This window comes from Scleropages formosus, chromosome 6, assembly GCF_900964775.1.
Source record: "Scleropages formosus chromosome 6, fSclFor1.1, whole genome shotgun sequence".
Lineage (NCBI taxonomy): Eukaryota > Metazoa > Chordata > Actinopteri > Osteoglossiformes > Osteoglossidae > Scleropages > Scleropages formosus.
Window position 1 is genome coordinate 7,558,230 of NC_041811.1, and position 25,704 is coordinate 7,583,933.

General features: G+C 45.7%; 3 protein-coding genes across 4 annotated transcripts; 1 reads left to right on the top strand and 2 right to left on the bottom strand.

The window, feature by feature from the left end:
- Positions 1 to 47: 47 nt before the first annotated feature.
- Positions 48 to 9,326, bottom strand: LOC108922626 (FK506-binding protein 15-like). 2 transcript variants are annotated; one of them, XM_018732856.2, is made up of 22 exons: positions 9,215 to 9,326; positions 7,487 to 7,593; positions 7,336 to 7,414; positions 7,126 to 7,195; positions 6,519 to 6,593; positions 6,332 to 6,430; positions 6,103 to 6,252; positions 5,380 to 5,448; positions 5,153 to 5,296; positions 4,921 to 5,042; positions 4,750 to 4,798; positions 4,497 to 4,613; positions 4,241 to 4,313; positions 4,000 to 4,106; positions 3,790 to 3,888; positions 3,596 to 3,690; positions 3,306 to 3,408; positions 2,895 to 3,066; positions 2,647 to 2,780; positions 2,145 to 2,390; positions 1,833 to 1,940; positions 48 to 1,557 (listed from the first exon to the last, which is right to left on the bottom strand). In XM_018732856.2, the coding sequence occupies exons 2-22, from the start codon at positions 7,557 to 7,559 to the stop codon at positions 283 to 285; spliced, it is 3,459 nt and encodes a 1,152-aa protein (XP_018588372.2). In that variant the 5' UTR covers positions 7,560 to 7,593; positions 9,215 to 9,326; the 3' UTR covers positions 48 to 282. The 2 variants fall into 2 exon arrangements, with proteins under 2 accessions (XP_018588372.2, XP_018588371.2); XM_018732855.2 differs by having other exon boundaries at positions 2,647 to 2,783.
- A 195-nt stretch (positions 9,327 to 9,521) lies between these two features.
- ndor1 (NADPH dependent diflavin oxidoreductase 1) lies at positions 9,522 to 20,131 on the top strand. The gene is made up of 15 exons (XM_018732968.2): positions 9,522 to 9,660; positions 9,928 to 10,071; positions 10,341 to 10,418; positions 10,721 to 10,818; positions 11,601 to 11,699; positions 11,825 to 11,926; positions 12,010 to 12,213; positions 12,741 to 12,868; positions 16,738 to 16,955; positions 17,121 to 17,228; positions 17,849 to 17,963; positions 18,165 to 18,311; positions 18,400 to 18,518; positions 18,641 to 18,735; positions 18,934 to 20,131. Exons 2-15 carry the CDS (start codon positions 9,934 to 9,936, stop codon positions 19,076 to 19,078), a joined length of 1,794 nt encoding a protein of 597 aa, XP_018588484.2. The 5' UTR covers positions 9,522 to 9,660; positions 9,928 to 9,933; the 3' UTR covers positions 19,079 to 20,131.
- Positions 20,132 to 20,156: 25 nt separating this feature from the next.
- ntmt1 (N-terminal Xaa-Pro-Lys N-methyltransferase 1) lies at positions 20,157 to 24,988 on the bottom strand. The gene is made up of 4 exons (XM_018732970.2): positions 24,912 to 24,988; positions 22,869 to 23,028; positions 22,306 to 22,558; positions 20,157 to 21,394 (listed from the first exon to the last, which is right to left on the bottom strand). Exons 2-4 carry the CDS (start codon positions 23,025 to 23,027, stop codon positions 21,138 to 21,140), a joined length of 669 nt encoding a protein of 222 aa, XP_018588486.1. The 5' UTR covers position 23,028; positions 24,912 to 24,988; the 3' UTR covers positions 20,157 to 21,137.
- Between the last annotated feature and the right edge of the window lie 716 nt (positions 24,989 to 25,704).

Consider the following 25,704-nt stretch of genomic DNA (forward strand, 5'->3'; position numbering starts at 1 on the left):
ACTCTAAACTTCAGCCTCCTATAAAACCTTAGATACTGGGGGGAAAACACTCGGATAGAACACAGGTTTGGTAACTGCCTGCAATATTCCATTAAGACATGGGCAGGAGGAATCTTAACAGGCAGCAATTATGAAAAATGATTTATTGCCTATGCTTGACTGTGGAAGCATCAAACAAAGCAGAGCCCATACTGAGATAAACAGGAACCCAACCTCGGTGGGAAATGCTGTTACTACTTGTGTCGGCACTAGGGAGTGGAGAGCTGCTTACTCAAGTAGGGGTCAGTCATTTATACACTTATCTCCTGGTGGTGTGTCTATGGAGTACCTTTGTGTGGATTCCTCTGGTCCTGATAGGCTAGACACTGCTCTGTGCTCCATAAGCCCACCTTGTGGTAACTCCTCAGGCCCCAAACAGCTAGACACTCCTCTGTGTTCCATAAGTTCAACTGCTGGGGAAACGTCTGGCCCTGACTGGGTAGATGCTCTTCTGTGCTCCTTAAGTTCACGTTCTGTGGAAAGCCCAGGTTCCGATTGGCTGCATACCGCTATACATTCCATAAGCCCACCTTCTGTTGATTCTTCTGACCCTGACTGACAAGACACTGTTCTTTGCTCCATAAGCTCACCTTCTGGGAACTCCTTCGGCCCCAAGGGGTTGGACACCGCACTGTGTTCCATAAGTTCTCTTTCTGGGGAAATGTCTGGTGCGGACTGGCTGGATACTCTTCCTTGCTCCTTAAGCCTACCTTCTATAGAAGCCCCAGGTTCTGACTGGCTGGATGCTTCTATATGTTCCATAAGCCCACCTTCTGCAGACTCATCAGGGCCTGAGTGGCTGGGTATTGCATTGTGCCCTATAAGTACAACCTCTATGAACTTATCTAATTGTGACCTGTGAGGTGCTTGCTCTTCCTGGAGCTCACCTTCCATGCAATCCTCCACCTTTGAGAGGCTGGACTCTGCCTCTTGTTTCCCGAGTCCACCTTCTGTGGAATCCCTGGCTTTTGATTGGCTATATTCTCCATCTGGTTCATTTTCATGTGGGAAACCATCTGATTTTGACTGCGTAGATTCTGTCTCTTGGTCCTTGAGCACCGGTTGTGGGCAGTGCTCTACTTTTGACACACAGAATTTTCCTTGTGGTTCGTTGAGCCCACCTTCTGCAGTATCCTCCACTTCCTGTTTGGATTCCTCCTCAAAATCCTTCTGTTTTTGGACTGACTCTTCTTCCACTGAGACAGGTAGCCGATAAGCCCTACTCCCCTGCAGCTGCCCGTTATTCGTATTTTGCATGTGTGTACAATCATCATCTCTCAACTCCAGCCACTCTCCCTCTTCTGCAGTTGCCTTTCCTCTGCTCTCCCTGCTTGGCAGCTCCTCGGGAGTTTGTGTCTTATGGTTTTCCATTTCCTCAAGCAACTCATCATCCTTCCCACACTGTTGTACCTCCTGTAGACAAGTTTCTGCATTTCCCTTCTTCTGTCCACCTTCATCTTTTGCAACCTTTCTCCACAATGCCAGTTCAATTTCATCAAGCAACTTCATTGTGACCGTCTGAAAGTATGTCAAAATGGTGTACTGTCATCTTTTTAATCTGTAAAAATTTACAGAGGAACAAACTACAGAATGTTTGAAGAAAGAAAGGAGAAAAAAAAAAAAAAAACCCCCACACGCCACAACTGCTGTAACCTGGACATTCGGAACTACTCCTTCCACTGACTGGTGTGAGTAAAGCAGTGCACAAATCTCACAGGTACAATGATGTCTCCCCAATTAAGTTTTACTCTGATAAGGCAGAACAGTAGGTCGTGTGCTGGAGGTTCTCATACCTTCATAATGTACATGACTGTCTCAAGCACAGCCTCACCACTGTACATCTCCTGCAAATCAAACTGGCCCTTGAGGACGTGGAACACACCATTCATCACACGCTTCACCTGTTAGGAACAGTGGACATTGGAGGAAGGAAAGTTAAGGATACGGAATGTGGATTCTTTTTGTTTCTGAGTGAGATGTAACCAATCCTTCAAAAGATGTTATCTAAATTGATTTTTTCTTTTGCTTGCAATATCACAGTAACTAAGTGATATTAGTTGCTCATGGGGAATGAATATGAGGTCTGGGAGATGCTGGGACTGTACCGTGTCTCTCAGGCGCTGTAGCTCCTCCCCCTGTCGCTGTTGCCACTGTAAGCACCATTCTTCCACATCGCAAGACTTCCTAGGCCTGGAGAGCTGTGGGGGGACAGAGACAGCGCTGCTCCAGCTGCCTCCCAGCTGCATGCCCTGCCAGATCCCCTTAAGCAGGCTGCTTTGCCTGACCTCTTCCAACTCCTCAGCACATCGTTTATGTTCCTCCTGCCATTTCCTGTTCCTGTTCGCCAGGGTCTGTTGGGGTCAGGGAGTACAGGTAGAGCAAAAGCAAAGCAATACACAAGTGTCCTAAATCTCTGGGAATTTACTGCAGAAGAGGTGGGAAGACATGGTGACTCATTTCCTCATCTAACTTGTTAATTGAGTGCCTGGAGAAAACAAACCTATTTCCTGTACATGTACTCAAAGTTTTGATTAGTACCAGTACACATCCTTCCAGTATTGAAAAGGCATGCACGCACACCAAGACAAACCCTGCAGTCTCCCTTACTTGTTCCAGTTGCTCTTTGTCTATTTTGACATCTTGAAGATCCTCCTCTAGACGGCACACTTGAAGCTCCGCCTCCTTGCGCCTCTGTCTCTCCGCACGGTGCTGCTCCCGCATAAGCTCCAACTCTTCCATCACTTCTGCACAAAGCAAAAAACTTTACATCACTAAGGACCCACCAGGTAAGGTGGGGATGTAGCTCCTTATCCTATTTGGGTGCCATGTACAGTCAAAAGCCAGGTGTTCTGCACCTGTGACCTGCAGCTCTAGTGAGGCGTCCTGGGCAATGAGTCTCTCCTTCTCCTGCAGGGCAGCGCTCAGTTTAGACTTCAGTTCCTCAACCTTCTGCTGGTATGACACAGCTTCCAGCTGCAGTTGACATAGGCGTGAGGAAGACGACGCCAACTCCTCTGCAAGCTGCACCTGAAGCATTATGGACAAGAGGCATAGATTCCTCAGGGCTGTGGGATAGGCAGGTAACGGGACAGCAAGAAACTGGCAAACAGACAGGAAAATGGACGAGATCCCCAGCAAAAAGAAAAAAAAAAAAAAAAAAAAAGGCAACATAGGATACTAGAGAAGCATAACTACTGAGCAACTGGTATGACAAGAACACCATAAGGAGCCACCTGTGTGTGAACAAAAGTCAAGTACTGCGCTACCTTTTCCTGCTCAGCCTGCAGGAGGTGTTCCTTGTTCCGTTCACTTGTAGACTGGACCAAGTCACTCCTCTGCTCAAGCAGCAGGTTGTTCTGCTCCATGTACCTAAGAGATTGGGAAGAGAAGGTTAGAATAATCACATCTACCCATTAAGTGCTCCAGAGCCATCAGCTCAATTCTACACACAAATCTGAGTACAGAGGTGACATCATTTATAACTTTCAAAGACAACGATGAAGAGGGCAAATGTCTGTCTGAGTGTATAAAGACAGGTAGGTCCAGCATTCCTTGCCTCTGGACCTGGTTGATGAGCTCCCCAATCTTAATGTTCTGCTCCTTGATATGCAAGCTTTTCTCAGAGATGTCCTCCCTCAGACCTTCATTCTCCTTCATGAGAAAGAGGTTTAGTGTCAAAGGGACATTTAAAGAAGATGACATTGCATTCATCTGATGTAGACATTCAGATCAGGCAAGGACAGTACACACCTGGATGATTCTCTGGATGTTGTGCATGATTGTTACAGTGTCCATGGAAACAGGAGACATGCCCATTGGTGGCCACCATTGTTTCTGGAGTCCATCCACCTGGCAGTAAACTGTGATGAGGTCAGAGCTACCAGCACAGGTGTGGAAAAAAGCATGCCATTCCGCAAACAGCACATCGCCAAAATTCACAAAATGGTGAACAACACTGACCTTCGATGCCAGCAGGTCAACTTTATCAACCACTTTCCCGACTGCCAATCGTATTTCAGTGCTGTGCTGTCGGGCTTCCGTCATCAAGAAAGATATGAGATCGGTACCTGCGGTGAGGGAGGAATTTTTTTTGATGTCCTTTACCTTAAGTTTTGTAAGAGTTGGTGAAAAATTATTTTTGGCAAAAAAAAAAAAAAAAAAAAAAAAAAAACCACTGGTGGCAGGAAGGAGGATCTCATACCGTTACAAAGCACAGCATCTACTGGAAGCTGCTGGATGGTTTCCACAGAGAAACTACTGCAACCAGCGGTGGTCTGTGCATAGGGAGCCAATCAGCGTATTGGTTAATTGATTAATAAAGACCGAGTAATTTTTAAAATATATTACTAGCGCTTTTAGCAACACTGATTCCCATTTGAAGTGCTCAAATTTTTATGAGATCCAGCTGATGGCTGGCTTCAATTCACCAACATCAGCTAGAGTGACAAAATACTTACCATTGTGTCTACACTATGGTACAGGGGGGCAGGGATGGCCTCCGAGAGAAAGGAAAGCTTGGTCTGTTCCACTCTGGCTTTCGGGGATATCAGTTTACCCTCAGCAATGTCAGGGTTCTGGAGACCCAAAAAAGGAGGAGGGTGAAGACGACTGAGCTTACAGCAATCCAAGGTGATGACAAGGTCAAGTTTTTAATTTAAAAAAAGAAAAAAAAAAAAAAAAATCCATGCAGGAGGTTGGTTTACAGCTCACCAAGGGCTGCTTCCTCAAAGGAAGGGACTTGGCAGGTGATAGGCAGTCCCTTAGAAGAGAAATCAGGACACAAGGGTGACCCCACAGGCTTGTCCTCAACAGAGGACAAGACAGGAATCCAACAATGTAATGAACCAAGTCCTCCTCCAACACAGCTACATGTGGGGATACCTTTGTTCGTTGGGGATTGTGTTGGGAAGCTGTGTTGACATACTGGAGGATGAACTGATTGAATCATCACGCCGAAACACTGCAGGATTGAGGTTCAGTCCCTTGTCCTTTGCAGGTTTCACCTAAGGACAAGGTTGGAAGCAGGTTTAGTGGATCACATATGAGCAGAGTGCTATGAATCTGGGGGGGGATTAGAAATTCAACGGTATAATGTGTCAAACCAACTCTCCACCTGGCGTATTTCTGTCTCAAAGATGAGCGTGCTGTCTGCAGGCACTTGGTTCAAGACACCCTGTGACCCATAACCCAGGCTTGGGGGCACTGCCAGGAACCGTCGCCCACCTTTTCGTGATCCCAACATGCCTTGCTCCAGACCCTGACAACAACAAAACACAGGATTAATTCCAGGAGCACCTCAACAAATCCATCTAGTGTCCTCATTGTAGGAAACATGCTTACCTTGATCACTTTCCCAGCCCCGATCCTCAGTCTCAGTGGCTGGTTTCGGCTGATGGTGCAGTCAAACGCCTAGAAAGACACAAAGCTGGCGAGTGAGTACCTGCCTCCTGAAAGTGTCAGGGAAAAAGCTCACGTCAACTTCGTAGTTACTAAAAAAAATAAAATAAAAAAAAATAAATAAATGGTTCTTTTTGATGGGTTGGAATGAGCTCCTTCTGTCCCTCAGAGCTGCTGAATCCCTTCCAGCATTCGAGTTCCAAACCCATCATTCAGACTCATTTCTTTCCTGGTAGCTACACAAGTCCACAACCATCTGCAATGGTTACCTATATATTTGCTATATGAATTTCACTTCTATAGACAGCTACCAGAGGAATAAGAACCAGCAACATGGTGGTATCAGATCTACAAGTTGTGTATCTACAGTTGGGGGGGCGTGGTGGAGCAGCAGGCTTGGCTGGGTCCCGCTCTCTGGTGGGTCTGGGGTGGCTTGTGACAGACTGGCATCCAGCCCTGGGTGTGTCCCCACCCCCTCCAGCCTTACGTCCTGTGTTGCCGGGTTTGGCTCTGGTTCGCTGTAACCCTGCTTGGGACGAGCGGTTGCAGCCAGTGTGTGTGTGTGTCTAGTTTGTGTGTTCCATTTACATGTATGCATCTCCAAAGTTATGCAATAAGTTTGTGCACGAGTTAGCTAGAGAAAAGCCTTTGCCCGTGTCTCTCCACCTGTCCCACGGTGTGCTTCTGCAGCAGCCAGCCAGTGTAGTCCACCTCTAGGGTGTCTCCGCACTCAGCAGCATGGCCTTCTCCCAAAATCAGGTCCTGCACAATGACTGCATCCAGCGAGGGAGCGCTGTTCATCTTTGCTAAGCACACCTAAGTTTGGATGAGAAGGTTTGCATTCAGAATGGAAAAGATGGGGCAGCCAAACAGGTCCTGGAAGTATCTCTTTCACCTCTTTACAAAAGTCCACTCTGGCCTTCTCTGAGTCGAACATTATTGACCAGTTCTGCTTGTGGTCATCATAGAAGCTGCCATAGTTACCCGGCTGAATCTGCAGGAAAGAGCAGGAGGACGGTCATGAATGGGGCTGCCTGACCATGTACGGTTGTGTATGATCAAGTAGTGATCTGTGGTCTCACCGTGAACATGAACCCAGGGTGGACTGTGGCAGAGGTCACATGGTCCTGTTGGTTGTAGTAAAGCAGAACCTTATACTACAGGACCCCAGAGGAAAAAAAGAGGATATTTTTTACTTTCAATATCAGAAACAGGTAGCACTGGTGCCTCACAGCTCCAGGTATGTGTGTGACTGTGTGTAAGTGAAACAGAGTGATTGTCCCATGATGGACTGGTGTCTCATCTAGCATGCCCCCCCTCCCCCCCGTGTCTCTGGGATAAGCTTTGGGCCACCCCAATGCTGCAATCAACAAACATTTATCGACAGTAGATGGATGAACATCAGAAACATAATTTTCTCTTTTGGTTATGTCTCTGTCTGGGTCAAAACTATGGGAACTCAGCTAGAACAAAAAAAACGGCTTTTGATTAGACTGATATCAGCTGCGTCAAGATAACAGTCTACTGACTTGACAGATTTTTTTTAAAGTTTGCAGTGTCCTGCACAACGTGACACACATTTAGCAAAGATATCCGTTTATTGACCAATTTATTGAACTATTAACATATCAATAACTGATTGGTCAACAGACCAGTGGAATGGACCCCCGACGGGCACCTGGCTCTCACCTCCCGTGCTACGTGGTTTCCGAGGACTGCAGCTCCAGTTTTGCCCAGCTTCTCATGCTGTCCATTCACGCTGTTAATACACATGTGGAGGAATAGTCACGCATGTGTGCACTGGTGTACAAGGACATACAGATAGAATTTCTGTGCATCTGTCTGACGGACATGCCAGCACAGCAAGGGACTCCAGCTGATACCCGGGTTTGTACTCACTATCTGAAAGCGTGGACTGCCGTGGCCAACAGGACAGCTGGGATAGTGGGGGGCGGAGCTGAAGTCTGTATCTGCGAGGCTGCGGATTAGATTACAGAGCAACCTTAGTGTCACAGTCAAACTGGCCATTCGGGGCAGAGGTCACTCCTACCTGGGGAGGCTGGGCTGCCCCGGGGCTGCCTAGGAGCTCTGTACTGGAAGGACTGGTCACTCTGACTCGCCATTTCATCCGCTTTGAAGAGAGAGGCCAGCTTAGTCCTAAAATCATACACAAACACAAATTAAAACAATGTCACAGGACCTTTTATCACTGTGCGCCCCCCCCCCAAAAAAAAAAAAAAAAAAGGGGGGGGGGGGGGGGGGGAGTGTTAAGGTGTTGTTAATTTCTTCTCTGGTCAGACCCTTAACTGACAAAATACTAAAAATTCACAATAACTGCCAATTTACTCCCATTTTGCTTCTTTAATTGCATATGGTGAATTTAAAATTTGGTTTTATTATAAACTAACCTGACATTAATGCTAAAAATTTAATTGAGGCAATTTTACAAACATCCAAACATGTCCAGAAGGACATTTACATGACAGCTACACTGCAATACATGACAAACCCATCTTATTTTATCAAAAACACAGAGGAGAAACAGGAAAAGACACTGAAGAATTAGTAAACTGAATGATTGTCTGTTGTCAATATTTATTAATTTTGCTTTTCTCCAAGGATCACTTATATCAAGCTACTTACAATTATTTACCCATTTGTACAGCTGGGTAAGTTTTTTACTGGAGCATTTTCAGGGTAGGTACCTTGCTCAAGGTACTACAGCTGGAGGTAGGATTCAAACCTGCAGACTTTGGCTCCAAATGCAGCTGGAGCTCTAACCACTATCCTACCATTATTTAATCTTTTTTCATTATTACTCATCCAGCACATTTTAACCCACTGAATGTAATCAGCCCTAAACCAGATCAGTACCAACACACTGATGAAATTTGTAGACAAACTTAGGTCAATCTGAAAACTAGCCATGCACACAGAACTGGGACAGACAGGTACACACACACTGTTTTTGCTCAACATGCAGAATACTGACGCTGGAACCTCCCTCCAAAGGTAGTCAGTCGTATCCCATACTTTAGCCATGTCTTCCACCCACCCTACTATCCTCTTCAATGTGAGCTCATTGACACGCCTCCCTTTGCCCACATCTGACTCCGCCCAGTCCCCGCCCTTCAGTCAAATCACCAATAAAAATCAAAGACGCGCGAACGTTGATTGGTGGATTTGTTAGGGGCGTGTTCTTATAAGAAATTAAACAGGTGCTTTTCACCAAGATTAGCCTGGTCTATTTATTAATAATTATAAGAAAATAGACAAAACAGATTTCACAACATACATAGCCGAACACTTCAGTATAAATAACAGTTCAGTACATACAGTCTTAAAACATCTGGATGCCACTGGGTCCCAAATACAATACAATACAATACAATAATAAAATCTGTTACGCTGAGTGCTAATTATCAATCAAGTTAAAGACTTAACCCGTCACTTTTGACTTGCTGTGGAAAAAGTCCAGTTTATCTGTTGGACAAGCAATTCTGCGTAGTTCATATTAGTACCAGGTTGTGACCAAACACAGTGTAAAACTCGATAGGCAGTTTTTTCACCCATGGTATGGAACTGCGTGTGGGAAAAACTAGTACAAGATTAAATTCCAGCCAATTCAAAAACAAAATCCACCGACTCGGCGTCGTAGTCCAGGTTCGCGTTGTTTGCTGCAGCGGTGACTAGTTAGTACCAAGCCGCGCACGTAAACTCATCAAATGAGCGTGCGGTGAGAAAATCAACACTACCTGCATATCTCAAAAAAACTCACCCTTCAGGGAGCGTGCAATATCACCGGCTTTCGCTACCGCAAGCGTGCCTTGCAGATGGATTTTCGTAAGGACTTCAGAAATTCTTTAGTTCTGCTAACCACATCACTTTACGAAAACAAACGCCCCCTACCGGGCCGTACAAAAAGTGAGCAGCGGAGCCCCTTCCTTGTAGTTTCATTGTCGAGCAGGTGATCATCGCACTAACCAATCGGAACACAGCAGAATAGCCAATCAGAATACAGTGTTATTTGAACCAATTGGGAAACTCGACAATCATGGGAACGAATTGGAATGTACGACCTTAAGGTCGGCAATGAAAAATGGCGGCTTACGGGAGCCGGGGTGTTGTACTGATGCAGTTGAAATAAAAGTCCTCTAGTAAACACCGCTGTAGGAAGTAAAAACATCCAGCCAACGTGGCACACTACAAACGCATTTTTTTCAGGTTTGTACCTTTATTTTCCTTTTAAATGAGTGATAGCGAGGTTATATCCATCAGTGATGTTCGTCAGGCTGAGGAGGAGAGCGTGTCACTCTGACACACTGACAGTCAGGGTCATTAATTACTGAAAATCCCAGTAAGTAGGACTGTGAAATAATGCCACGTTTGCCCTTGGTAAGATAACTTTGGGTCTCAGCAGTGCTGAGCTGTGGTGTGTGGGCACGTGAAGGTCTCAGGTGAGCTGTCCACGCCGGTGTGTCTGTCCCTCAGGTCAGGATGGCCTCCTCTCACACCCTGCTCGTGCTGTATGGGAGCCAGACGGGAACGGCCCAAGACACAGCCGAGCGCATCGGTCGCCAGGCCCAGAGGAGGCACGTCAGGGTCCGCGTGGTGGCACTGGACAGCTATACTGTGGTCAGTGGGCTGGGGGACCAATGTGCTAGCGAGCAGGGAGTAGGAAAGAAGAGGGGCTGAGAGATGGGCGGGGTTACGTTGCGTGGTGGGCGGGGTTACGTTGCGTGGTGGGCGGGGCTACGTTGCGTGGTGGGCGGGGTTATGATGTGTGGCGGGTGAGCGATGGGTTGGGAAATCAGGAAGGTAGCTTGAGAGATGGTAGGCTGGTGTTTACCTCCAGTAGAAGAATAGTCCTGTATTGTGGAGACTTCATTCATCCTCCCTTACAGGCGAACCTGATCTCAGAAGCCCTGGTGGTGTTTGTCTGTGCAACAACTGGCCAGGGTGACCCTCCGGACAACATGAAGGTGTGCATTGGGCCAGATGTTCATAGCTGACAGCCCATGTTTGGGTGTTCCCTTTTAATTTAATTAATTAATTAATTAATTAATTAATTAATATTTTCTTTTTATTGTGTTCAGCATCTACATGTACGAAAACAGAGATACAGCAAAACATATGTTTTGTTTATTGATGGCAGAAAAGGCTTGTTCACTGTGAATATAACAGGAATGTGGCTGTGATCAAAAATTATAGCACATAAACATTTTTATGAATGGTGGAAGCCTTTTTTGGTGGTGTTTGAAACACAAGTTCCTTCCCTCCTCAGAATTTCTGGAGGTTTCTCTTCCGGAAGTCCCTGCCTGTGGGTTCCTTGTGTCGTTTGGACTTTGCTGTGCTTGGCTTGGGTGACTCCTCCTACCCCAAGTGAGAACTTGTCCCCCGAGCATCCATTCTGTCGCTCTACAGAATCTTAAATGTGCATCTTATGTTTGTATTTAACTGATGCTTTGTTGTAAAGCAACCTACAGTTTAAAGCTAATTACTTTTCTGAGGCATGACTCTCAGCTAACATGAGGTGTTTCAGTTTAGAGATCTAATGTTGCTAATAGTAGACTGAACAGCAGTAACCTGTGCTTACTTTATCAGCATGTTCCAGAAATGTGTTTATAAAAGTGTGTATACTGGGAAGTGCACCAGCTCCTCAGCTTACAAACACACATGGGACTGAAAGGGATTTCTTTGAAAATCCAAAGTCACTTTTATCACTGAATCAAAATCATTACAAGCTTAATGACAAAGAACTCCCTTGATTTATTTACAGATTGTGTCAAAAACTGCAATAAAGCTATCATTTTAGAAAAATCATGCATTTTTATTGTAATGATTTTATAAACTTAGAATTAAATTTGCCCACTGACTATTGTTGACCAATTCATCCCATAAACTTGCAATGTTTGCCACATTGTTATTGATCATCAATGCTCACGAAAAGCAGCAATAAGATGGAAGTCTGTTTAATTAAGGCGGCCCCACACGCCGCTTCTGTTTGAATGCTCTTACTTCCATATGTTGGCTTGGCGGGTGAACACAGGTCTCATTTGCTCTATTTGTAATTAATAAACTGGAAAACATTTTACTTTGAAATCTGTAACCTGATTGTTCATAACATGACTTGTTCTTTGTAATTCTGTTCTTTTTTCTCGGAGGTTTAACTTTGTTGCCAAAAAGCTCCATAAGCGCCTGTTGCAGCTGGGTGCCACTGCCCTCCTGCCCGTGGGACTTGCCGATGACCAGCATGACTTTGGGTGAGGAATACATTGGACCCAGGACCTTTGCTGCTTTGAGCCAAAATGGCCACCTTTTCCTGAGCACTCACTGATGCAGCAGCACTTTGTATTAATCTTATAAAATTTATATTTATATGTTGTAGCCCAGATGGGGTGATTGACCCTTGGCTCACTGCATTCTGGGAAAAAGCACTGGCCTTGTTTCCACCACCAGCAGGACTCCAACCGCTCAGTGACACAGAGCTGTAAGTTTACTGTTTATAATGTAAACTCCTTGTAATACCTCACTGAAGCCCATTCTCACTCTTGTTTTCCACCTGTTTTTCAGACTTCCCCCTAGATATGTTTTCCATTTCATGGATGATGTCACAGAGAAGCCAGCTGATTGGTCCCAGGATAATGAGCATGAGAGAGAATCTCGGCTGGAGCACTCCTTTGTGGCACACATGGTTTCCAATCAAAGAGTGACCCACCCGGATCACTTTCAGGATGTGCGACTTATTGAGTTTGACATCACAGGATCAAACATTGAGTGAGTATCTAAGATCTCTGTAGAGAGAGAGCAGCTGGTGACACTGTGGTTAGAGCTGTCACTCAGGTCTTAGTCCCAGTTCCTGCTGTAGTTTTTTACTCTGACCCGATATAGTAAAAATTGCCCAGCTGTATAAATGAATGTCATTGTAAGTACCTTAGTGTACAAACCTAACAGTGTAACGTATCTTGAACGTGAGATAAAAGAATAAATTACCCCCAATACTCCCATAAAGGATCATTCAAAAATGTCTCAAAATTTTGATGTTTCTTTTAAACTGCTTTTTACTTTTATCTCATATTCCTACTCCGAATTTGGGCAGTGTATTATACAGTGGCTATAAACAACATTCACCCCCTTGGACTTATTCCACATTTTATTACAAAAACAACTGACATTATAAAATATGTTTAAAATAAATGGCTGGTTGTTTCTCAGGGTGATATGTCAGGATTTTTTTATCACTAGTCATCAGGAGTCATTGAACCATTGACCAGTGAGTGAATGTGTGTTCGCGTGATGGCCAGCTTCAGTGCAGGTGATGTGGTGATGATACGACCCAAGAATGCCCCAGATGATGTGGAGCAACTGTGTAACCTTCTGAGGCTGGACCCTGAACGCCAGTTCAACCTGAGGCCCACAGATGGCGCTGCAGGTCAGGACAGTGTGCGCCTCTATGTTCACCTGTTTTTGTTTTTAACTTCAACTTTATTAGAAGAAAGTTATTAATATTACACACAGTTAAAAACAAGTTTAAATAAGTTAATAACCAAACAAATTTAAAAACAACTACATTTCTTCCGGTTGCTCAGCAAAACTTACTAAGATAACTTCACATGAAATACACACACACACACACACACACACACACACACACACACACACACACACACACAGAGAGTCTGAAACTGCTTGTCCCATACGGGGTTGCGGGGAGCCGGAGCCTAACCCGGCAATACAGGGCACAAGGCTAGAGGGGGAGGGGACACGCCTAGGATGGGACACCAGTTCGTCACAAGGCACCCCAAGCGGGATTCGAACCCCAGACCCACCGGAGAGCAGGACCCGGTCCAACCCACTGCGCCACCGCACCCCCCCTACATGAAATACATTGTCACAATACACACACACACACACACACATTTTCAGAACCGCTTGTCCCTTACGGGGTCACGGGGAACCGGAGCCTACCCGGCAACACAGGGCGTAGGGCCGGAGGGGGAAGGGGACACACCCAGGACGGGACGCCAGTCCGCCGCAAGGCACCCCAAGCGGGATTCGAACCCCAGACCCACCGGAGAGCAGGACCCGGTCCAACCCACTGCGCCACCGCACCCCCCCTACATGAAATACATTGTCACAATAATGTCACATAAAGTCTCTTTCCAATAACACATTCAAAGCTAAAAAAAAAGATCCCCTTCCTGGCTTCAAAAAATACAGCTGACCTACATCTTCAACACACCCATGAAAGGATCGTCCCCCATTACCGTCTCACCTGAAACATTAGATCATATACATACATCTCCAAAACATATAAAATACTTCTTCTAAAATACAATATAAACATTACCAAACCCCCTAAAACATGAGATAAAACTAATAAACAAAAAAGTACATACACATGTAATAAATTATAATCATCAATATCAAAACCATTTAAAGGTGCTCAAGGTAGCCAAATAAAACAAAGGCTACTAAAAAATCTGTGAGCAAAATCCTATACACATAAAATCCATACATATTAAATGAGAATAAATGTTAAAAAGAAATATAAATATACTAGGGGGTATAATACAAGAACATACAATATATCTTAAAGAGATGCTATTCCATAAAATAAATGTCCATCTTCACGGCTTCAGAAACATTCTTCCATGAGGCCTTTCCACCTGTGCTTTGCCTCATGGTAGCTCCAGGCGATCACATCCCACACTATCCTGAATTTCAGTTCAGCTTGAGTTTTCAAACAAACACCATAGATTCACATTTTCAACCTCTTTCGGACAAGGTTAATGTGTGCATTCCACAATTCTCTCTTTATTAAACTTAGAATCAACCATATCCTACCAGAGGCTGCTTTATTTACCTTGGGGGACAGTCCCTTCATAATGTCATCAAAAGTCAACGCCATCTCGCTGTCTAACTCCCTGCTCAAGGGCTCGACCAGTGATCTTGAAAAAACATGTTTAATCATTTCCGCACCTGAACACTGGAGTCGCGAGCAGTCAGGACATCCAATCAACCAGTGCCTGTAAAGTTTTTCCATTACGAGCAATCTTTTCGTGAAGGCACTCCCAGTTTAGATCCTGCAGCCTATTGTTGAGCCCTTTTGGCTGAATTTGGGTCCACGTGTCTTCCCCAAGGCCCAACATCACTCGCGTTCCCCTCCTCTCCAGCAAAGCATTATATAATGCTTTATGCTTGAGGAGGGTGCTAGCATCAGTGTTTGCTGGAGTGATCTTACTCCATTTCACCATCTGTTTGTAGTGGTCTGGCAGAGACTCGGCTTTGGGTCCAACATTAGACTCCAAATTCACCAAATGCCGCAAAGGGAAAGACGCCCAGAGGCTAACAAAATGCTGGTGTGGGTGTTCCAGGGGAGCTGCTAGACGGAAGAAGTGCTGTGCAAGAAAAAGGCAATCAAATTTCAGAGGGAAGTCAGGGACCCCCCTTTCTGCCCCTGTCCTTCCCTAGGTACATCACCTCTCTCCTCACATACTCATGTTTCCCACCCCATACCAAGCCAAACACATCTTTAACAAATTCTTTCCGTAAATTGCGAGGCATGGGGTAGATGTGGGCTAAGTAAAGTAGGGTCGGGAGGACATTGACTTTCAAAATCAACACCTTACCCAGGAAGGACAGGGACCTCGCCTTCCACAGCCCCATCTTTTGTCTAGATATCGCAAGGTACTCCTCCCAGTTGACCTGGGCCGCTCCTCCTGAAAGAAAACTCACACCCAGCACTCTGAGGGGACCCCTGCAGAGCTAGAGCCCACCAAAGGTATCTTCTCTTGCTCCCCAGAATCCGAAGCACTTTACCTCTGTCTTCCAGAGGTTGAGCACCGAACCCGAGGCCTTCCAGAACATCTGAGTCGGGTGCAGTGCTTGGGCGAGTGACCAGTTGGAGCACGCAAACAAGGTGGTATCTTCTGCGTACTGGGCCAACTTAACAGTCTTACCACCGACTCCTAGAAATGAGCAGCCCATCTATTCCTGGGTGGGCCCAGATTGCTGCCGCCAGTGCCTCCATGTACAGAACGTGGAGAAGGGGAGACAGCGGACACCTCTGTCTTACCTCACTCAGCCAGGGCACCCACTCCCCGAGAGAGCCGTTGATGGAGGCTTGGCTGCCAACCCTGGCATAGAGTGTCCGAACCCACCCAAGAAAAACGGGACCAAAACCCAGTCTGCCCAAAATGTTAAACAGAAAATGGTGGTCCACCCGATCAAACGCCTTCTTCTGGTCCAGGCTGACCAGTGCTAGGGTCCTCCGCCCAGGCGATCCCGTCTCGGACAAGATGTAAATTCCAAACAGCCGAACGCCTGGGAACCCCGGATGTCTGGTCTTTGTGGACCAGGAGAACCATAACCTTCCTCAGATGCTTGGGAAGGGTTTTAGCCATTAACTTCACATCAGCGCAAAGTATGGTCAGGGGCCTCCAATTGCCCAGATCAGCTTTATCGTCTTTCTTCTGTAACAGGGACAAGACCCCCGACCTCATGCTCTTAGCTAGCTTACCTCGAGTCAGCACTTCTTGCAGAACCTCGAGGAAGACAGGGCCCAGGGCATCCCAGAATGTGGAATAAAATTCCACTGGAGAACCATCTAAACCCAGGACTTTCCTCCGGTTCGTTCTGGAAAGCACCTCGGACAGTTCCCGCAGAGTGATAGGTGCCTCTATACGAGACCGGGAGTCAGCTGGGAGGGTTGCCTGCAAATGCTGTAAAAAAAAAAAAAAAAAAAACTGTCCCGTGACAAGGTCAGTTTCTTGTACTTTAAAAAGACTTTTATAAAACTCTGTAGCAACCTCCAGCATCCGGGCCATATCTTTGACCAGCTCTCCATGCCTGGTTCGCAAGGAAGTAAAACTGGTGTCTTGACGGAACTCCCTCACTTCATTAAAAAAGGAGGAGGAACATCTTCTTCTAGTTCCCTTATTTGGGCTCCTGCAAGGAGAGCAGTAGCTTGTTGGTCATAGTCGCCTCAATTTAGCTTTTAGCTCCGTTTCTCTGACACTATTAAAATCTTTTCCATTATTATGGTGGGCATAAAGTTTTCCCAACTTTTTCTCCACTCTACTTATGGCTCTGTGGGATGGAGCTTTCCTACGGACACAATACTGTTTGGTAATAGTCCGCACTTTCGATGTGGTGGCTTCCCACAATCCGAAACAGAGCTACAAAAAGGTTTGAACTCCTGCTATATGTTAAAATGTTCATGAAAAAGGTCCCTATACTCTATGTGCATGTGTGTAAATGCAGCCCTTTCCCTTTGACCTCTGTTTCTGTGACCCTCAGCACCTGTGCCTGCTCGCCTCCCCCGGCCCTGCACCATCCGGCAGCTGGTGGAGAGCTTCCTGGATATTGCTAGCGTGCCACGGCGCTCCTTCTTCGAACTGCTGATGAGCTTTGCCACCAACGAGCTGGAAGCCGAGAAGCTAGCTGAGTTCAGCTCTGCACAGGGCCAGGAGGAGCTCTACAGCTACTGCAACAGGCCCCGCCGCACAGCTCTGGAGGTAGGACGCCATCTGGTGGGCGTCAGCACTGGAGGTGTGGCCATGCAGATCAGGGCTGCTGAGGGGGTGTGGCTATGCAGGTTATGGTGGCTGGGGATGTGGCTTTCGCAAGTGAGTTAAAAATCTTTGATATTTCCATGCTGCCTCTCTGGCTGTGTATGACAGGTTCTCGCTGACTTCCCCCACACCACAGCAGCCATCAGCGTGGACTACCTGCTGGACCTCTTCCCGGAGATCCAACCTCGTTCCTTCTCCATCGCCTCCTCTTTGCTGGTGAGGGGGGAACCCGATGGCTAGGGAGCAGGGGTCGGTAGGGCTGTGGCAGAGCTGATCAAAATCTGCATCTGTTGAATGCAGATTTAAATGTATAAATCTGTAGAGATGCGAATGCGGAAGCAGTTTTTAATGAAGATTAAAATGGAAAGAATAATTGTACTAATTTGCATGCACATATTATACACACACCGTGTACAACCACTTGTCCCCAACGGAGTCGCGGTGAGCCGGAGCCTAACCCGGCAACACAGGGCGCAAGGCTGAAGGGGGGAGGGGACACACCCAGAATGGGCCGCCAGTCCGTCGCAAGGCACCCCAAGCGGGACTAGAACCCCAGACCCACCAGAGAGCAGGCCCCGGCCAAACCCACTGCATCACTACGCCCCCATGCCCCCTGCATGTAGCACTGTACTGTACAATTATTATCACAGTCTTTTTCAAGTGCACCTAGACTTCCGGACAGCAACGTATATACATATAAAATAAAGCAAATTTATATCTGCTGAAAAACAATTGATAAAATTGCAGTTATTAAGATGTCTCCATGTTTCATATATTCTGACCTACCGCTGGAAGTGTGTGTGGATGTGACTATGTGTATGTTTGTCGTCTCCCAGGCACACCCCAACCGGATCCAGATTCTGCTGGCCGTAGTGCGGTACAAAACCCGCCTGCAGAAGCCACGTAAAGGCCTGTGCTCCACATGGCTTGCTTCACTGGACCCCACACAGGGTGAGCTGTTTTGGACGAATCTCATGTTCTCATGGACTCCTGAAGTCCAATGAATTTTCACATACACAGCAGTTTTACCTTTTAATACAACTAGGTATTTTTAAGTGCGTAATCCCCTCTCACCGCACCCCAACTTGATGTTAATTTTTTGCTGAGAAGTGGAAGAAATGAGTTCCGTGATCTGGGTTTCCCACCCTGCAGGACAGGTGTCGGTCCCCCTGTGGGTGAAGAAAGGTGGGCTGCGATTTCCAAGTGGCACAGACACCCCTGTGATCATGGTGGGACCAGGGACTGGAGTGGCTCCATTCCGCGCTGCCATCCAGGAGAGGACAGCACAGCACAGGAATGGTGGGAACCATGAGTTGGTTTCTCAAGGCACTTCATCCCGGGGTCGTACCAGTGTGTGATTGTATGTCTCCATGTGTCTGCCGAACAGGAAATGTTCTCTTCTTTGGCTGCCGCTCCGAGTCAGGTGATTTCTACTTCTGCTCTGAGTGGGAGGAGCGTCAGCGTGCCGGCCAGCTAACACTGTTCACCGCTTTTTCCCGGGATCAGGTGAGCATGCGTGTGTGTGTGTGTGTGTGTGTGTGTGTGTGTGTGTGTGTGTGTATATATATTTATACTGTATATACACACACAAACTCTCTATCTCTTTCTGACATTCTATATACTTTCAGGAAGAAAAGGTCTATGTGCAGCATCGTGTTTCAGAGCAGGCTGGGCTGCTCTGGGAGCTCATCTCCAAGAGGAATGCCCATTTCTATATTGCTGGGTGAGTGCGCCCCCTGGTGGAATCCCAGTAGTGCACAGTTGAACAAGTGTGTAAAAATGTGGAGAATATAAAGCAACAGAGGTTAATTTGAAGACTTAAAACTACTTTTCTTGTGTACATTTGTTGGTGAAAAGAATTATGAATTTAATAATGAAGAAAACATGCTGTTCCTGCAATCTCCTCCCTTTTCCATCACAGAAATGCCAAGCAGATGCCCACAGCTGTTTGTGATGCCCTGAAGAGGGCCTTCCAAAGTGAGGGGGGCATTTCTGAGGACCAGGCTGCAGAGATGCTCATGACCATGGAGAAGGCTGGTCGTTTCCAGAGTGAGACCTGGTGCTGATCGGGTTAATGCCGTCTGCTTCCAGAACAGAGCAGGGATCAAGTCAAAGATATGTGGATGTGGGTCACAATACCACCTTTTGAAAGCTTAACAACACCAGGCTGGAAATGCTAATGACAGTGTAATCAAAATTCACATGTGAATACCTCCCAAATGAGCACTTTACAGTCTTTTGCGTATGTGTCTCACATAACAGCAAGGAAGGTCAAGCTCTGTGTTGAACAGGAGCCTTATTCTATGGTTATCAAATTTATGTAATGAATTTATGCTGATGTTCAGACATCGCTATGGTTACTACTAACAAATCAGTCACTAAGCCTTAGCAACCTTGGCAGACTGGTTTGTAGAAAAGAATGCCCCCTGTGGACTGTTTAAAGGGACCAAGTGGAAAAAAACCTTGCCAATAAACTCATATCTGACAGAGACGTGTCTTCACACAATGTGTTTGTGACAACTGTAACACCTTTCCAGAAATGACATGCTATGGCATCCTGAAGAAACTGATTGGGATCTATACATGTGTAACTTGACTGAATGGTTGTCATTTAACTGCCCCAGGTACAACCTTTCTATCCGTGTCAGCGCTGTTCTGTGCCCTTGGCAACAGGCACACGTTCCCCAAGGGCCAAGCCTATTTTCAGCTTCTCGATTTTTCCGGGAACACGGAGCATTCATAGCCAGTCTGTTCATTCCTGTGAGTATAAATACAGTCACATCTCATTATCAGCCACAGTTAAGTCTGGCAGAAAGAAGGATGCCCTTCTGGTGAAATTATGGTAATGGCTGAATTAGATGGGCTTATAACCATTCTGTTTACAGGTAAGGGAGGGTGGTGTGGTATTCAGGGATGCTTATGGCAGTCATTTCTACTTATCTACAGAACAGTCTGACAGTGATGTTTCACACATGCCTGCAGAACAGGGTTCCACACAAAGAATTTTTTTTACTGTGGTATAAGAAAACAGGTACTCTTTGGCACACGCAACAGGTTTCAGCTGTTTTTGTCCACTTTAGAGGACATATGTTTTCAAGTGCATCTCCCAAACTATACATGCTTCACTGTGAAGTCCTAGTGCACCTTACAGAGCATAGTCTGTAGTTTTTAATGAAACCAATGGCTGAGGGTGAGGGTTGGACATCTAGAGGTCCTAGAACTACATCCAAAGCCATTTTATTGCTGGATTTCAAGACAGTTTGGGCTAATTTTACTACTACTCATTTTGGCTCACTGTGATTAGAGTGTCCTGGACATCAGTTGTACTGTTTCAAAATGCAAATAAATTTGCACTGTGCAGTAACTGTCACAAAACAAGCAGACATACTCATTTTATTGTAACCATTATCTTTAGTTTGGCATTAAAGGTTTTAAGTGTTAGTTGTAAACACTTTTTTCCCCTGATTTGATCTCTATACCAGTGCCTCACTTAGCATGATCATTTCACAGAACCAATCAGCTAAGTAGGAGAAACCTGTAAACATTTTGTTTACAGCAATAAAGAAACAGGGTACCAGGAGGTGGCAGTAGAGCCCAACATTTTTTCATCCAGATCACTGTCTTGAAAAGAAAGCCATCAAGCATTTTTGATGCTTCATGTCGTTATATTTTTACATTCACATGGCAACTTGGCTGAAAAGTTGTGATAAAAGTTCACGTTTGAGACACATCCATCATTGAAATGATACCATGGAATCAAGTTGAGTTCCCTAAACCCAGACACGATGGCATAACCGCATCATCCTGCCGACCAAGTCCAAAGCCATGCCCTGGAGCAGCTATAAAATGAACCCACAGGGTAACATCACATGCCGGTGGTTGATGATGGTGTGTGGATTTGCTCGATCCCCAATTTGGGGCCTTCTGGACGGACTAAGGGCCGTTTGTAATCAACCACCCATTGCCTGATGTGCAAATATATAAAAAAAAAAGGCTACTAATAACAACAACAATCATCTGAGTTTTGCAGGCAAGTCCTGTGTGAGGGAAGCGGTCGCAGCTGCTGTAGCATGACAACACCTGCAGTTGGACCACAGAGAATGTACACGCGTGTGCTGTGCCGCTCTATCTGAGCGCCAGCGTGTACACCTGGTAGATCTCATCGGGGAAGTTCTCCTGGCGCTCCTCGTGCAGCACACGCAGACCCGCCTTGCATACCAGGTCGCGCACCAGCGCCAATTCGCGGCACACGCTGCTGTCCACCTCGTCCAACACCACACCCTCGTATGCCACGTTGTCCTTCACTACGATGAGACCGTCAGGTCGCAAGCCTTTCTGGCAGCGCTGCAGGAACCTCATCAGGTGGTCATCAGTCAGGTGCCCTGGACAATGCCAAAATTTTGCTTTTACTTTAACTTCTCTTCATCAAATCTTATGTAATAAGAGTGACAACCTAATGCAAAAGGAGCACAGTTGTGTTAAAACACTCGCTCCTTGCGTTACGAACGATCGAGCTGTGAATTTTCTAAGCTATGAACACTTTATTTACATCTTCTTCAGTCCCAACTTACAACAGGGTTCTGTTCTGACGAAAGTAGAAAACTCCCTTTATACTGTATTTTATGAACCATAAGGATATATAAACATGCATGTTGCATGCACATTACATAAAAAAGCTGTTATATGTTTTCACCAACTTAACACATTGCTCACGTTAATACTAATCTAGAACAATACGAATACAATACGGTATAATTATGTCTTCAGGCTGTACTGTGATTTTTACTTTCATTTGATTTCATCACTTTCATCTGCTTTCATTTGCTTTTTGTTTTCTGCACCATCAGAACACTCAAATTTTCACTTATTAGCCATTGTAAGTAAAAATTAACTTTAATGGAATCACAGACAAAATGTTCTGGGGGGGAAAAAATTTTTTTTGTAAATAAAACAATCACTGATCGACACACTGGCTAAGAAATATGGTGTCTTGTGGCAGCCAATATAATCGTACAGCAGATGGATTGGTCGTTAGACATCACAACCAAATGTCTAGATTCAAAAATAATAAGGTTGATAAGTCCATGATGTCGTAAATTGCATGCTATAAGTGGACAACCACCTGTATTTGGCAAGACATCTATTTGTAATGGAGCGAAGACAACATGAATTTACCCACTGAGCCAGTAGATGGCAATAAAATGTAACCAAACAGAGCAGAAAACACAAAAACACATCAGTAGGATCTACTGTGAAGAACTCGCATGAGAGAGATGGCAACACAACGACTCACCGATGACCCACTGGATCCAGATCACGTCATAGCGGCCTGGCTCTGGCTCAAAGTCCTGCAGGCCACAGCAGAAGTAGTTCTCCACCCTCTTGCCCTCCTCACCCAAGTAGGTCTTGGCTTTGTCCAGGAACTCCTGGGTCACATCTACCAGGTCCACAGTGCGGAACAGCGGCAGCAGCAGGCGCTTGGTGATGCGTCCGATACCCGCACCGCAGTCCAGGGCACAGCTCGTACCCGTCTTTCCCTTGCCATCCTGAAGTTTGCAGGGGGGGGGGGGCACATGTTTGCAAACAAGCCGAAATGTGTCCATTACACCTAACAGATTTTTGTGCATTATATTACCAGGTTGTTTATCTAAAACATCTTAACCATGATGACTGGGGCAATTAATTTACTAGCTTATAAAGCTTTGTGTTTGGACTGAAATGAGTCGCATACTGTGCAATAGTAGAGCACTACTCGCCTGAGACTTGAACCCATATTCTTCTGGCAATAAAAATCTGTTCCTAGCTGTCATGCAACTAGTATTCATTTTAAAAATAAAAAAAAAAAACACCACTCACACCCAGGAATCTTTGCAGAAACTTTTTGGAACCATTGATGTCTATGCTGGAGATGCTGCCATACCCTCCCAGCATGCCATCCACCGTGGGCGGGACTTCCTGCCAGTAGCGCTCTGCCTTGGAGTAGAAGGCTGTCTCATCTTCCACCGCATCCACCATCCTGTTCACAGAATAGAGCCCACATTCTGACTGACATGCATACTGGCAGCTGTTACTATTCTGAGAAGGACAACTATTTGTGGCGTTATTTGTGCTGCTGTGCTCTGCGCTGGCTCACAAACAGTTGAGTTACAAATTTTCTAAGAGATGAACCTTTTCTGGTTTATTTTTAATTGAATTTTCTTCACTTACCCATAACATAAAATTTCTCTTTTTAGTGGAGGAAACACAACCCGAGTTTCCCTGCCGAGCCAATAGATGGTGGTAAAGTGAGCCCAACAAGCTATACGGGTTATGGTTTAGGGGGTCAATCAGTCAACAATCAGCACTCAAATGGAGTTTACAAAGATATATATATATATATTTCCTTTCTGGCTTTTAAAATGAGTTTTACTTTTAATGCAGATCAAAATTAATAAAAATAGTCTGACAGTATTTTTTATTTATTTCTTGCTATATCCAAGGGTTTTGCAGACTCTACCCCATAAATAATTCAAGAAATATCTGCATGACTAAGATTTACTGACCGCAATTTAATTGTAAAGTTCCAAACAAAACAAATTACAAGCAAATATTAAGTCTCAGTTTTCTTTGTTAGGTGAGGAGCCAGCCTATATACTAAAGACTAATGAAACCATGGGAATCAAAACAAATGTATGAACAATAAGAAAAACAGCAATAACTGCATTACTGATTAGTGAATTTGAGACAGAAAACATGTAGCACTCAAAGTGCTTGTGTTATAGCTTCCAGACCTTGCTGCTAGCATTTCTGACAGCCTGGACCCAGCTGTCGGCTCTGATCTGTGGGGTTGCAAAGGGGGCTGACGGGGGGGACATTGAACTGCCCTTCTTCTGTTCATGAAGAGCACAGCCTACCTGTCGGCCTTTCCGATTATTTCAAAACAGCTAAACAGATGAATCTTCTCAACGTCTCTCGTGAATCCACTCAGATCAGTACTTCGCTACCAGAAGCACGATAAATGTGTGCTTAGAAACATCCATATGTGAGCAACACCAGATGGAGCAGCGGTTTGAGTTGTCATAATGCCATAACGGGAGGTCCTGGCTTCAAATCCCTGCTCCTGCTGCAATACCCTTGATCACGGCACTCACGCTGAATTGATACAGTAAAAATTACCCAGGCGTATAAATGGGTAAATCAGTGCAAGTAGCTTAGACTATATAAACCTGACACTGCAAGTTGATTTGGAGAAAAGCGATCAGACAAACAAACAAATTGAATAAAATTAACAAATGGACCACCCTTCGGATATCCACACAGCTCACCCATGAACAATTCCGTCTCAGAAAAAAAGAGGAAGAGTGAAACAGACAGTGCTGTCAGATGGGCTTCGATGACAATGTCTGCAACGTTCTTCAATCAATATCAGAAGCTCTGCCTGCAAGGACAGTACACAGTACCGGTGTAAAACCAGAGTCATTCACCTCAGTCCCCAGACAAGAGATGCAGCTCATTACGAAGAGCTGAACATGATGCACGTGACATGGTGGTCAGTCAGGTGGGTCGGGACCCAATGCACACATGGCATGCAGAACACTCTCTGGAGCAATGACAGCAAACCCGGGGGGGGCGGCTGGAGGGAGAAAGGGAGGGAGGCTCTAAAGGGAACACCTATTTTTAGCAGGACTGGAGTGGACAGGCGACAGACAGAGAGAGAGACGTGTCGTGGAGGAGAAGACTGAGTGACTGACTGACTGAGGGAGACGAGACACACGCGCGTCCTACCCGACCCGAGGCTCGAGTGCACCTCAGTCAGGTTTAACGCCGGTAAATTTCTGTCATTATTGAGCTCCATTCTCCCTGCTGCTCTGTCCTGACAACCACCCTATTACCCGTTCGGAGTAAAGATGGTAAACTCACCTCACAGCACCGCTTTCTACTCAGACGTGCGTTCCGTCATGACACACCACCACGACACCCTCCCTTCCGTGACGTCACGTCCGCCTTCTGCATGCGCATGCGCGCTATCGCGCACTTCAGCGGTTGGGCTTTGCGTTGAAGGTCGCCACCTAGCGGCAGCGGCTGGATGTGGAAAAGTCTCAGGAGATTATCTAATACCAATCATGTGTACGAAAAAATGATACCTTATTAACATTACATTTAGCAGACGATTTTCTCCAAAGCGACTTCCGATGAACTCTATGTAGTGTTATCAGCCCACACACCTTATTCACCAAGGTGACTTACAATGTACTGTACACTACTTACAATGGGTCACTCATCTATCTTATACAGTACATCACTGGGACACACACTGTCACTCACACACTATGGGTGAACAGCATGTCTTTGGACTGTGGGAGGAAACCCACACAGGCACAGGGAGAACATGCAAACTTCACACAGACTGAGCAAGGATCAAACCCACAGCATCTCACACCACCCGGGGTCTGTTAGGCAGCAGCGCTACTCTACCACCATGCCACCACACGTACACACGGCTATGTATTGCGTGGCACATATGCCGCCACGTATCCATTATACAAGTACATAACATGTATTTAGTAGTATGAGCTTTTGTGTAAAGTGAATAACAATTATTTACTCATTTATGCAATAGGTTATTTCGCCATATGTAGCTTGCTCCTGGGAAATATAACAGTGAGTGGGTCTCAAACCAACAACCTTTAGGTTCTTCTGCGGTTTGCAATGT